Source organism: Mirounga angustirostris, unplaced genomic scaffold (assembly GCF_029215605.1).
Source record: "Mirounga angustirostris isolate CCGP_5_RB_7025 unplaced genomic scaffold, mMirAng1.0.hap1 SCAF_6, whole genome shotgun sequence".
Lineage (NCBI taxonomy): Eukaryota > Metazoa > Chordata > Mammalia > Carnivora > Phocidae > Mirounga > Mirounga angustirostris.
The window spans coordinates 67,438,911-67,453,964 of NW_026991714.1; the positions used below are offsets into that span (position 1 = coordinate 67,438,911).

Here is a 15,054-nt window from a genome sequence, read left to right on the forward strand (position 1 = left end):
ATTATTTTAATGTTTCACTGTTAAGAATATTCTAGGATAGGGCGCCTGGGTGGCTCAGTTGGTTAAGCGACTGCCTTCGGCTCAGGTCATGATCCTGGAGTCCCGGGATCGAGTCCCATATCGGGCTCCTTGCTCAGCAGGGGGTCTGCTTCTCCCTCTGACCCTCCCCCCTCTCATGTGCTCTCTCTCTCTCATTCTCTCTCTCAAATAAATAAATAAAACCTTTAAAAAAAAATATTCTAGGATAGTAAGTATAATTTGTAAGATTGAGGACTTGACATGGTTAGACATTCAAACATCCAGTAAGTGGCTGCAGCTTGGAAATATTCTTAATATTTTAATGCAGGAATTATAAGGGCAGCCTCATTTCCTTCTAAAGTGGGGTTTAGGGGTGCCTGGGAGGCTCAGTGGGTGAAATGTCTGCCTTCAGCTCAGGTCATGATCCCAGTGTCCTGGGATCGAGTCCCGCGTTGGGCTCCCTGCTCAGTGGGGAGTCTGCTTCTCCCTCTCCCTCTGTCCCCTGGCTCAGTGCTCTCTCTCTCTCTTTCTATCTCAAAAAACAAAAACAAACAAACAAAAAAACACTTTAAAAAAATAAAGTGGGGTTTATTTCAGTGTCGATACTATCGGTAACTGTGCCTACAGAAAAAAGCGGGATCTATCCTTTTCCTCACTGACCTCTCCTACTGCACTTCTCATTCCTTGCATTCCCACGATGGGACAAAGGTGCTGCTGAAGGAGACACAGACACTCAGCAGGACTGTACAAATGGAGAAAACGTAGCTCCTGTGGCCAGGCTACCGGAGGTTAGAAATCAGCTGAGAGAAACCTCTTTTATTTTTTTAAATTTTATTTTATGTACATTCAATTAATTAACATATAGTGTATTATTAGTTTCAGGGGGAGAGATCAGTGATTCATCAGCTGCATACAACACCCAGTGCTCATTACATCATGTTCCCTCCTTCATGCCTGCCACCCAGTCACCCCATCCCCCCACCCCACCTCCCCTCCAGCAAGCCTCAGTTTGTTTCCTGTACTTAAGAGTCTCTTATGGTTTGTCTCTGGTTTCATCTTGTTTTATTTTTCCCTCCCTTCCTCTACCTCCTCTGTTTTGCTTCTTAAATTCCACCTATGAGTGAGATCATATGATAATTGTCTTTCTCTGACTTATTTCACTCAGCATAATGCCCTCTAGTTCCATCCACGTCATTGCAAATGGCAAGATTTCATTCTATTTGATGGCTGCATAATATTCCATTGTGTGTGTATATATATATATATATATACATACACACAGCACTTCTTCTTTATCCATTCATCTGTTGATGGACATCTGGGCTCTTTCCATAGTTTGGCTATTGTGGACATTGCTGCTATAAACATCGGGGTGCAGGTGTCCCTTTGAATCACCACATTTGTATCTTTGGGGTAAATACCCAGTAGTGCAATGAGAACAACCTCTTTTAAATGGAGGTGATGAGACATACCCTTAAGGCCTGAACGTGGAGCAGTTTTAGATGCGGGGGCTAGGAATTCTCTGTCACAGACAATACAAACCTAGACACCTGCCTGGATGTAAGCCAACAGTCCACAGGAGTGGACTAGGGATAGCATGGGATACACAGAGGATCAGCAGAAGTGGGATAATCAAAAGAAGAGATATTCAGACAGGGCATCCCTCCTGGTTAAAGATTTTCACAATTCCTTACTTTGGAAGGTTTTGAAATAAAATCATAATCCTACTGTAAAGTATTTATGGTTGTAAATGATGTTCTGTAGAGTCAACTGCATGGCAAACTATACATCATTTATTCCAGGATATGGTTTCGGTAATTCTGTTAATCCTGTGGTTGCCCTGAGTTAACGACACCCCCACCCCCACACTGTAGATATTGTTAGAGACAGAAATGTGAATAAGTTGGATAGATTCCAATTGCCTATTGCATGCAATTTAGATTCCTGTACCTCAAATGAACAAGAAGTGTAAACAGCACACCTACAATGTATTATTTAACAACATATATTCCTATATGGATATGCTATATGTGACTGGACACTGTGTAAACCATCAAAAATACACCATTAAATAGAAGACTGGATTATTCCAAATTTAATATTAGACCTATAAATTATGAACTTTGTGCCATTTCTTGAGCCATACATTAGTATTTGGCAACATTTTGTTAACAGTTTATTTATTTATTTAACAGTTGATAGCCTGCATATTTATCAATGTAAAAATTATACGAAGGGAAAGTAGCAGAATAAACGGATGCTTATAAAATTGATGAAGAGATGAATATATAATAAGGTTAAAAAATCAAACCATCAACGTGCACCTAGAAATGCTATTATGATGGCAATGCTATTTATTTTAGCTGTGACTTGAAAAATGTTAAAGGTAAACACATATCTAGAGAAAGGAGAGGAAGGAATGTGTAGGCCCCGCCGGGGAGAGATGGAAAGATGTTTATATAAGACAGAGAAAGCAAAACTTGTCAACTAACATCTTCCTTCCCTTTTTTTAGCAGAGTGAAAATCCTCAAAATGTAAGTATAAATATGCAAAATGTAGGCAATGGCTTAGGTGCAACCATCCACTGTACATCTCCTGGAAGCCACACAACACAAAACCACAAAGACAGATCTATAGATAACTATAGATCTCAAATTCCATTTTCATTAAAATAAGAATAAGGAAAAATCTCCAAAACCTAAAATGCATGTAAGTGCTATGAAAATAGTTAAGCCTATTTAGCTTAGAGTTTGGACCTACAGTTTCTTGGTCTGGAAAAATCCAATTCACTGAATTATGTGGAACAAAGAATCTCACAGCCGAAGTCCCCTTCCTGTCAACATAGAGAACTAAAAATAAATGGCTCCATATTAAAACGGCTAATAGAATATGAAAACACATAACTAGAGAATTTAAAGTGAGATTTAGAATATCAAAGACAAAATGAAAGTTTTCAAAGCTTCCAGAGAGACTTGCAAGGAAGATGGTGGAGTAGGAGGATCTTGGGCTCACATCATCCCCTGATTACAACTAGATAACACTCACATCAGGGTAAATGACCCAGAAAATCCCCCAAAGACTGGCAGGACAGACTCTCCACAGCTAAATGTAGACAAGAGACCACATTGAAGAGGGTAGGATGGGCAGAGACAGAGCTGGGAACCAAATGGACCTGCGACACTGTCCGCAGGAGGGAGGGACCCGCAGGCGCAGGCATGGAAGAGGAGCAGACCCCCAGCCCAGGAACCCCAGGCCTGGGAACCTGTACCAGGAAGAAGAATCCCTATAACATTGGCTTTGGAAACCAGAGGGGCTTAACTTCGTGAGTTATTACAATCAGTGGGGCTTACCACCTGGAACTTTAAAAATCAGCAGTTGCAGACAGGAAGCTGAGTCCCTGTCCTTCAAGAGACAGCAGAACCAGAAGCCCCTCTGAGATAAGTACAGAAGCAGCAGTTTGAAAAACACCTGGGGTACACGAAGAGGAGGTTTATTTACTAATCTCAGAATGTGTGCTAGAGCAGCAGGGATTTCAGGAGACTTCTCCAAGAACAAAGGAGCTGGTGGGCACCATTTCCCTCCCTCACCCCCAGCCTAGACACATGGACACCTGCAGGAACCAGTGCCGTGGGAACACTCTCTACCTGGCTCACTAACAGCTGCTTGGCCCCAGCTCCAGGCTCTGGCTCCAGGTCCCCTCCCGGAACAGACCCAACAAACCTGGCTAACTCTGCACATCCCGGCCCTCCACGTTCTCCTGCACACCTGCCCCCTTCACTGTGCCCTGGACAGAAGCCCATTCCCAGCGGCGCCACAGGCATGCCAGTGTGTGCAGACAGCCCAGACAGGGGCCAGCACCGCTGCAAAGTCACTCCTGCCTCAGGGAGAGGGGGAGATAACCACACACACCAGTTGGACTCTGGCCCCACCCACCAAGGAAAGCTTCTCAGGGGACAATGCAGGGAAAGTGCCCTGAACTTTGGTGCCACCACAGCTCTGGCAAATGCCTGGTCTGGCCCAGCTCAAGCCCCACACTGGCCCACTATCAACACAAGGACCAAACCCTCCACACAGGGTAAAGAGAGCCACCACAGGTGACTGGACTGAAGGCAAATGCAGCACAACCACAACAGGGCAACACGCACAGGAGACACGCCTGAGGCTCCGGGTTCTGGGGAACAGGGGACACTGCACTGCAGGGCACTGCAGGGCCAATTCTTCATAAAGCCACTTCCATCAAGAAGAGGAGAGGGAGCTGACTTTCCTAAGACAGAGAAACAGACACAAAGAATTAGACAAAATGAGGGGACAGAGGCATATGTTCTAAGTGAAAGAAGAGAACAAAGTCATAGCAAGAGACCTAAGTGAAATGGAGATAAGTAATACAGCTGGTAGAGAATTAATAGTGATCATAAAGATACTTGCTAGACTTGAGAAAAAAAAAAAAAAAGAGGAGGACCTCCACTTTTTGAGACCCTCCACAAAGAGATCAGAAACAAAACAGAACCAATTAGAGATGATGAACTCACTAAATGAAATTAAAAATAAACCACCTGGAATAAACTGCAAACAAGAGGAAGTAGAAGAATGGATCAGCCACCTGGAGGACAGAGTAATGGAAAGTAATCAAGCTGAGCAGTGAGAGAAAAAAATGATGCAAAATGAGAATAGACCCAGGGAACTCAGCAACGCTGTCAAGCATAATAACAGTCGCATGACAGGGATCCCAGAAGGAGAAGAGTGAGGAAAGGGGGCAGAAGATTTGTCTGAAGAAATAATAGCTGAAAACTTCCTGAATCTGGGGAAGGAAAGAGAAATCCAGATCCAGGAGGCACAGAGAGCCCCCAGCACAACCAACCCAAAGAGGTCTGCACCAAGACACAAAATAAATAAGATGGCCAAAAGTAGTGATAAAGAGAGAATTTTAAAAGCAGCAAGAGAAAGGAAAGCAGGTACATACAAGGGAAACCCCATACGGCTATCAGTGGGTTTTTCAGCAGAAACTCTGCAGGCCAGAAGAAAACAACATGATAAATTCCAACTGCTAAAAGGAAAAAATCTACAGCCAAGAATACTCTATCCAGGAAGGCTCTCATTCAGAACAGAAGGAGAGACAGTTTCCCAGACAAACAAAAGTTAAAGGAATTAATGACACTAAACCAGCCCTCCAAAAAATGTTAAAGGATATTCTTTGAGTGGAAAGGAAAGACCATAAGCAGGAGTAAGAAAAGTAGGAAGCACAAAAGAGGTAAAAATAAGTGTATCTATAAAACTCAGTCAAGAGATTCACAAAATAAAAGGATGTAAAGTATGCCACCATATACCTAAAATGTGGGAGGGGGAGGAATAAGAATGCGTTCAATATATGGAATTGCTGAATTGTTATGTTGTATACCTAAAACTAATACAACACTGTATATTAACCATAATGGAATTAAAATTAAAAAAAAAATAAAGAATCCCCCCCCCCCCCAGAAAAAACCAAAACCCACAGGAAACAACAAGTGTTGGCGATGATGTGGAAAAAAAGGGACCCTTGTGCACTTTTGATGGAAATGCAAACTAGTGTAGCCACTGTGGACAACAGTATGGACGGTCCTCAAAAAAAAAATAAAAACAATCACCATATGATCCAATAATTTCACTACTGGGTATTTACCTAAAGAAATGCAAACAGTAATTTGAAAAGAAATATGCACTCTTATGTTTACTGCAGCATTATTTACAACAGTCAAGGTATGGAAACAGCCCAAATGCCCACTGATGGGTGAATGAATTAAAGAAGATGTGAGATACACACACACACACACACAATGGAATATTACTCAGCCATAAAAAAAGACTGAAATCTTACCATTTGCAACAACATGGATGGATCTAGAGAGTATATTGCTAAGTGAAATAAGTCAGTCAGAGAAAGACAAATACCATAGGATTTCACTCACATGAGGACTTTTAGAAGAAGAATAAGATATAAATATATATACCACTTATATTTTCAAACTATATAAGGCCAGCAATTGACAGAAATGCATAAAGGAGAAAAGAAGACATACATCATTGTTCATATTAGGGACTAACAGATAATATCCAAGTAAGTGGAAAACCGGAGATATTATTATAAAGATGTATAAAGTTACCCTTAGAATAAAAATACTAACCTGCATAAAAATCAGTAGAATAAAACAAAATTTAAAAACCACTTCACTTTGTGGAATTTATAAAGTTTGGAAAAAAAAAAAAAAAAAAAAGTCCAAAAGTGTACAAGGCAAACAAAACATGGGGTAACCATCTTAACAAACAAAGTGGAATTCAAGCCAAATAACTGTGGACAAGAAAACAAAAGCACTACGTATTGAAGGGTGCAACTCATACAATGATTTGTAATTGATATTCGTGTGTCAAACAACATGGTAACGACCATTAGGATGCAGAGATTATAAGAATAAACAGGAGTGTGTTAATAGGAGACATGAATGCACCTGAGTCCAAGGAAAACAAGTAAACAAGTGCAAGTACCACTGATAAGAGAGAGAAAATGGGGCCGAGAGTTCAGCTAAACTGCTTCAGGATATTGCTGCCTCTGCATCTGCTCAGCCCCACAGAACAGTCTGCGGGGACATGACGCCAGTCCCTCACACCAGCGCAGGCCCCGACAGCAGCCCGCGAAGCCGTGAGCAGGTGGACGCTGCTGGTAGGATGTCCCCCCTGCCAGGGCCTGCCCCTTACACGCTCCTTAGACAGCTCCCATGGGGAACTTACCAAAGTCCCGCTCTGCTTGGTTTGAACTGGCCAATCCAGCCTTAGCCTGGGAACCCCAAAAGCAGTCCGGCCATGGACCCTGATGAAGGCGTGTGCCCCGGGGCCGGCCTCTCTGCCTGCACCTGGCCTCATCCTCCCCATGTGGCTCTGGAGGCCTGTACCACCAACTTGCTCCATGGCCCGTGAGTAACAAGTGTCTCTATTTCAGTGTCTCTGTTGAACCGTAGCTCACCAGCAGGTCCCCTGTGCTGCTCTTAACAAATGCTAATTGAACAGTCATAACAAATGCAGATAAACCAAACTCTGTCTTATATTTGTGGTCCATGATAAGATACCTTCTTCTCATGTACACAGGGACTATTCACAAAAACTACTTATATATTAGGCCATAAAAAAGTCTAAATTAAATTCTTAAGGAAAAATAACAAAGATAATATTCTCTGATCATAATTCAGTAAGACCAGAAATTGGTAACAAAATCAGAAAATAAAAAGATCCTTTACCTGGAAATTAAAAGCATGAAAAACTTCTGTTTTAGGAAAGAAAGGAAGTACTAATTATCCTATCAAATTTCTGAGAAAAAAATGCTTAGGGAAACCCTATCTACCTGAACTTACAGCCTATATATCTAAAGCAGTGCTTGGATGAAGTTATATAGTTTTCTTTTGTTGTTTTTTGTTTTTTAAGTAGGTGCCACACCTGGCATGGAGTCCAGCGTGGGGCTTGCACCCCAACCCTGCGAGCAAGACCTGAGCTGGGACCAAGAGCCAGATGCTTAACCAACTGAGCCACGTGGATACCCCTTGTTTTATAAACTTACATTAATAAAAAATAAACTATTCATCTTACTTAGACAGGTGGAGGGAAAACACAAAACAGAGGAATAAAGGAAGGTATTTAAAAATATTAATATGGATATTAAAAGATTAGGAATCAAAAAGATGTATTAAATAAATAAAAAGCTGTTTTTTGAAGAAAACAGAAATACTTCTAGGTCATCTATATAGTGAAGAAAGCCCAAGCTAAGACAATAAGACCTGCCTGGGAGAGTAACATCGGAAACAGGAAACTGCAAGGGCTGTGAGACAGTGGTTTGTTCAAATCCACACAGAGCATTTTAACACATAAATACAATGAGAATACTCTCTAGTTCAACGAAATTGAGCCTACTGAAATCTAACTAGACCAGAACCATGAAAGAACTATCGTCTCATAAAAGACCTGGTCCGGGTGGTTTGCAAGGGAAATTTTCGCAAACTTTTCTTTTTTTTTTTTTTTTAAAGATTTTATTTATTTATTTGAGAGAGAGAATGAGAGAGAGAGAGCACATGAGAGGGGGGAGGGTCAGAGGGAGAAGCAGACTCCCTGCCGAGCAGGGAGCCCGATGCGGGACTCGATCCAGGGACTCCAGGATCATGACCTGAGCCGAAGGCAGTCGCTCAACCGACTGAGCCACCCAGGCGCCCTTTCGCAAACTTTTCTACAGAACCTCACGAATGATCTTCTTTCGCTAAGCGCTTCATGTGTCCTTCAAAATATGTATTCTGTGCCTGCTAGGTATGAGGCTGTGCACATAGCTTATACCTATATTTAAAAAAGAAATAATTATGAAGCTGTTTAAACTATAAGCTACCTAAACCACATATTTTAAAATAAACTTAAAAAACAGTGTTTCAAAAATTGGGCAGGGCACCAGAGAAAGGAATGCCTGGGTTTGATGGCCTGAGACCTGATAAGGGCCCAGGAAGAGCCAGAAAGCAGAGAGAAGTTCAGGGTGGAAAAAGCTGCGGGAGGTAAAAGGACACACGGCAAAGTAGCCCAACGTGGTCAGACTTCAAAAGGCAGTGTGACCCGTGCCGGGGGACCTGACTCTGGGTTCGTCTGCTGGGGGCTCTGTGGGCTCTGTGTGCGGGGGCAGCAGGAGAGAGGTCGACACCCCACCTGGACAGTGGCGGTGACCGCAAGGCGGCAGAGGTAAGAGGAAATAGAGGGCTCTCCAGTCACAGTATGTCATTTTTATGACCACAAAAGTTCACATTGTAATGTCCTTTCTCATAATTCTGATCTAATTTGATCCTTAAAGTACCCCTTTAAAGTAGGAAGAGGAAACATTATCATTCCCATTGGAAAGACGAGAAAACTGGGGAACAACGTAAGTAGCAGCCTTCCTTGACAGAGGCCGCAACACTGTTTTTCTCCCAAGGAGAAATACATCTCCGAATATGTTTATCCCTCCAATTAGAACATAAGTAGAGTGTTTCCGGAAGAGCAGTAATATTTTTTTACTTACATCGTTTCTTATCTTAATTAACGCTCCACCTCTAAATCATTTGTGATGGTTTTCAAAAGTCTTATTACCTCCAAGGCAATCTGATTTGCTGTTGAAACTGCCACTCCAGGAAAAATATCTCCTATAATCTTTTCAAAACGTGGGACGTCTTCAGGGAGAAATTTTGGCAAACTAGCTTCTCTCAGAGCCTCAATAATGATCGGAGTCTCATCCGTTTCAGAAAGATGGTCGTTGGTGTTACTTTAATGGAAGAAGAAAAGAAAGACAAAGTTAGCAAGTATGCTTCGCTGACACTGAAGGCCGTTACTATTCCTTTGTAGAGGCAGCTGTCCCAACAGCCCCTCCTCCTCTCCCTCACTGCAAAGCAGCTCTGCGGTGTGCATGAGGTGAATGTGGTCCCCGGATCCAGAGACGGGCCCGGGCTGGTCTCGAACTGTCCACTCCCCAGTCACTGATTCTGAAAATAACAGAACGAATTCAAACTAATATCAAATTAAAAATAACAGCGATTTACTCAAAATCTCTAGGCGAGCCAGGGAAGCAGGCTTGCAGGCTATGCAGCTGGCAACTGTGGCCAAAGTTACGCCACGGAAGTGGTCCCATAAAGACAAATAAACCTGAAACCCTCGTCAGAGCAATCCTCCCCTGCCCGCCTCTGGAGTTTCTGAGGGAGAGAAACAGTGAACTCCCCCTGCCGTTCAAGCCAGCTTAAGGTTTCTGGTTGTTGTCACGAAAGCCCCCAGATGTAAGAAGTCATCACATATATACTGCCCCATAATAACAATATTTTGCCTATTGAACACTTCAGTACATATTGTACACATTAAACATGCAACCAGGAGAAAGAACTGCATGCCCTACGATCGGGCTGCAGAGATGCAAAGGAAGAGACGTTCTCTGGGCGGGAGGGGCCCTCCCATCCTCCTGTGGACAATGTCCAAAACTCTTCATCAGGACAGAGATGATTCTTAGGTCTTTCACCCTTAATAAAAACAGCTAATAGCTAACGTTTAATGAGCACTTTTTACCGGCCACTCTGCTTAGTTCTTTAATCGAAGAATTCATTAATCTTTCAACCACTTAAGAGGGAAGGGAGAGTAATACTCAACATGACCAAGGTCAGACAGCTGCTGGGTGTCAGCGAGCTCATTTTTTCCCAAGACAGAGCTTGCTTTACATTCAAGGAAGATAAATTTAAAAAAAAAAAGAAAGAAAGAAAGAAAAGAAAGAAATGACCACTATATCTGGAAGTGATCACAGCTTATATATAATTATATTGTTATGATACTTTGCTATTAGATATAAAAATAAGACTTGACTAAAGTTCTACAGAAGAATAATTTGGGGGATGGCATCTGAGATTATCATAGGGAATATCTGTTGTCATTTAAGAATAAAAAATGAAATCTCTAGACTAACGTCAACTAAAATTCAAGAAAAGGATAGTTATTAAACCTTATTATTATTATTATTTTTTTACCCATTTTGATTGTCTTCATGATACCTACCCATTCTTGGAATTAGTTAAGACTCACTTTATGGGCTTACTATGGTAAGTTTTGTTAAGTGTTTACCTGAAGAGATATTAATTCTCCAGCTGTTGACAAAGCAAATCTTTTCTACCAAGGACATCCTAGGATTCCAGCTCCTGGGCAGTTTGTTTTCCAAACCAAAGGGGAGATAGGGAAACCTCCTTTCTGGGATTGACAGAGAAGCTGCCTGCGGGAGGCAGACAAAAATGTCCCGCAGAGATAAATTCACCTGCTAATCCCTGGAACCTGAGAATATTATCCCCTACAGCAACAGACATGACTAAGTTTATCCCAGATGATCCAGATTTAAAAGCAGTCACGTGCTCCTACCGAGAGCGAGGCAGAGAGACACGCAGACAGTGGGAAGACGGGGCAGACCCCAGCGTGATGCGCCCACAAGCCCTGGGGTCCTGGCAGAGCCCAGGACGGACTCTCCCCCAAGGCCCCTGCAGGGACAACAGCCCTGCCCACAACCTTGATTCCAGACTGCTGGTCCCAGGTATTTGGAGAAAACATCTTTCTGGTGTTTAAAGACATCAAGTCTGTAGTGATTGGTTATGGTAAACCTACAAAGCGAATACACAGTCCTTTATTATTTTTTTAAATGTAAGCACCTCAGAACTCTTTGGGAGTTAGAGCTAGAATCCGCCAATGCGCTCTAGACAGAAAAGGTGGGAGAAAGCATCTGGAAATGAGGGACATTTGTGGTATCCTTGGTGCCCGGAGGCAAAGCCAGGAGCCTGAGGGAGAATGGGCTGGAGCAGAGGGATAGGAAGGGACGGAAGGGAAAAGGACAGACAAGAAGAACAATGATAGTTTTTGGTGTCAGGGAGGGCCAGTGGATTTTTAAAAAGCAACAGTCTATTTTTAAATGCTTGCTGTGCTTTACTCTGATAAAAATTCCCCAATCCTGTTCATAATACAGTCAACTTCGCACAATCACATCATCTACTTTGCTTTCGGGGGGACCAGGGAGGTGGGCTGTCACAGCTGTGTAAGCACAGACAGAAGACAGCCGCTCCCCATGGCAGCAGACATACTGACAGCACATGGGACACGGGAGCCACAGTCCAGGCGCCTGGGAGAACGGAGGTTTTTCTGTGACAGGAAGAACACGGATCAGGGACTCCCTCACTGGAACAGGTACTCGTATGTAAGAAAGACTGGAGGACTGGAGGACGGCAGGAAGCTGAGTCCTGGTACTCCGGTCTCTAATTCTTCCCAATTACAAAGCATTTCCTAACAGATACTCATTTACCTGCCATCAGTCTTAGGCCATTTTGCAATACATAACTCAGTTCCTTCATTTTTAGGAAAGAACATACTACAGTCAGGCTACAGCCTGATCCCTGACTCTTCCCCTCCCACACTACGTTCTGTGCTTGGTGCTATATCTAGGTACCACAATCTATAACATTTACTGCGTTCATGTAAATGGCATATTGACATGTCCTTTTATAACATATTCATGTTTTTCTCATTTAATTTTTAATAGGTAATACATGAATACAGTCCCAAATCAAACCCATACAAGTAGGTCCGCCCCTTAGCGATAATGAAAACAAATGCCCGTTTCCCTATAGTTTCACCAACAAAGTCCCGTCCAACTTTCGTATTTTTGCCCATCTGATGAGAAACAACATTTCAATTTTTAATGTGCATTTCTCTGATTAAGAGTGGGGTTGAGTATATTTTCATATATTTAAAAACTTTTATGTTTCTTTTTCTGAGAACTGTCCTTTGCCCATTTTCCATACCATTTGTTCCCCGTGTTTTTTAGGCAGTCCTCACGTGTTATGAGGATGAGCTAACTCCCTGCACTGAGAGCTGCAAATATCCTTCTTCCCAGCTCATCATTTGGCTCCTTACCTCACAGTGTTTTTTGACCATTGTCACTCTTTTCCTTTATAGCTTCTAGATTTTTGAGTCTTAGTTTTAAAGGCTTTCTGTAGTCCAAGCATATAAAGGACATTTTGTTTCTTCAAATACTTCTATGTTTTTAGTCCTTTTTTGATCCTGTTATCCAGGTAAATAACAGTGGCCATGGTTCCAACTGCATCTTCACACACATGGCAGTTTAGTTTTCCCAATGGCAATCACTGAAAAGTTGTTAGTCTGTTCTTGTCTCACGACTGACAACAGACTACATGCCCAGCGTGTGCAGTCCTGTCTCTGGGCTTCTGTTCTGTCCCGATGGCTTGCTGCTCTCTGTTCAGAAGCCAGCACCACAGTATTTAACCAATGAAGCTCTATAATAGGTTTTAATTGTTTATCTTTCTTTTTTTAAAAGATTTTATTTATTTGCGAGAGAGTGCGTGTGCACACAGCGAGTGCGGTGGGGGAAGGGCAGAGGGAGAGAATCTCCAAGCAGACTCCCTGCTGGGTGTACAGCCTGATGCGGGGCTCGATCTCACGACCCTGAGACCATGACCTGAGCTGATACCAAGAGTTGGACGCTTAACGGACTGCACCACTGAGACACCCCTTTCTATGTGAACCTTAGAATCTGCTTTTGCCCCCAAAAAACAAATGAAACCTTTGGTATTTTCACTGGGGTGTATTTCCATTCATAAATGAACATTTAGGGTCTTTAAATCTTTAAGATGTTATGATATTAAGTACATGATATATTATTTCATTTATTCCTATTTTCATTTGTGTCCTCTACAAATGTTTTCTTCATATGTGTTTTACATATTTCTCATACAGGTATATTCATACAGGTTTTACATTTCTCATTAAATTACTGCACTTTTTTTTTTTTTTTACCGACTCCCCACTGAGCAGGGAGCACAATGTGGGGCTCAATCCTAGGACCCTGGGATCATGACCTGAGCTAAAGGCAGATGCTTAACCGACTGAGCCACTGAGGTGCCCCCTAAATTACTGCTCTTTTAAATGAGGGCTTTAATTACTATGTATCTTTTATTATTTAAAGGTAAGATACATTTGTTAAAGAATAGGTTCTTCGGGGGGAAAAGTACCCAGGGATTTTGTGCATTTTTTTCTTCCTCTTCTTTCACGTTCTTAAACATCTCTACCATATTTCACTGTGACATTCTGGGAGCTCCCTGTTTTATCTTGTCATTGTTACTTAGACTTTTACCAATTATTTTCCCTGTGTTGTATAACTCCCTTTGACTTAACGATTCAAAATTCAACTCACCATTTAAACATCTGTTTCTTCTTTCCAGCCATTATTAAAACGGTCTTCAGAGACCTCAAGCCAAAATCATAATGATTCTATAAAGCATTAAAATATCTGAGTTATTAAGTTTCTGAAGGAAAAATGGGATGACTTGGAAATAAATGCATATCCTATGCAGTTAAATCCCTAATCTGTACCCTGTGGAGAGAGACCGTGATGTAACTCAAGAAAGCCTGCATTCAGCTTCCAATGCCCTCACTTCCCCCACCAAACTGATGCCCCTAAGTCTCTTTCTTAAAAGAGAGAGTCACAAGTATTAAAGCTGTTAAAAACTATTAGTATCTAAATTAAATTTTCTCTGAACTGGAGAGAGGAACTGAAAGAATATGATAAAGAAGAACACTTAGTGTGGCTGGTTGTCCAAACCATGCTGAGTCATAAACAAATACTCATTAAGCCAGCATATCCCAGAACAGTCCTTTTCAAAGCGTGGTACTCAGATCAGCCACATCAGGAACTGTTGAGAACCGGTTAGAAATGCAAATTCTCAAGGGCCACCCCAGACAAGCTGAAGGTTGGTGGTAAGGTCCAGTGATTTGTGTTTTAACAAATCCCCCCAATTATTTCGAAGCACAAAAAAGTGTGAGAGTCGTTGCTATAGAAGCTAACTCCCTTGTATGGAGGAAGTAGTCCATGATTTAACACAGCGGCTTCTCTATCATTCTCTCCAGGTCCCGGATGTAAGGCTTGCAACCCTACTGATTTTACACACCACCTCACAACCACGCTGGCTCGCCACCTTGAAGCGCTGATGGGATTCTCACTCCGTTATTTCCCCAGGTCATCCTTGGTCTAAATAAGACCAGAAAAGTCTTATTTAAAATTTTCTATAATCATCTTTACGTTGAGAGAAGCAGTTTGTTACCTGTTGTGAGAGCTGCTTACTAGCTAATTCATAAACGCTAACCAGCTTTCCAGAGAGTGATTTTGCAGATTTGAAACCAAGTGAAAACAGCATAATTTCAGTAATCATTTGATAATGGGGGGCCATCATTGCCACAGGGCGAAACAGAGACTTTAAGTTATCTGGGAGTTCTACTCGACCTTTGTACCTTAAGAGGGTAAGAAAAACAAAGAAACGACAACAACAAAAGAGCAGTTTTTCAGTTTTCAGGTTTTCTGATGAGGAACCACACAATATCATTTTCCCCAGAATAATCCTGTTTGCTTCCTACGTGATCTTCATTTGGGAAAACAAGCGTATAAGACAGTTTCTATTGTACTTTTCATCTCAGGAGCTTCCC

The 15,054-nt window shown here is 42.0% G+C and overlaps 1 protein-coding gene across 1 annotated transcript in view; it reads right to left on the minus strand.

The window, feature by feature from the left end:
- Positions 1-15,054, minus strand: part of DNAH14 (dynein axonemal heavy chain 14) — a 341,596-nt gene that overhangs the window by 164,822 nt on the left and 161,720 nt on the right. Inside the window, exons 35-37 of the mRNA XM_064595530.1 lie at positions 14,676-14,862; positions 13,769-13,845; positions 9,139-9,310 (exon numbers count right to left, since the gene is read on the minus strand). Of these exons, the coding sequence (XP_064451600.1) occupies positions 9,139-9,310; positions 13,769-13,845; positions 14,676-14,862 (436 nt within the window). The remainder of the gene's footprint in view (positions 1-9,138; positions 9,311-13,768; positions 13,846-14,675; positions 14,863-15,054) is intronic.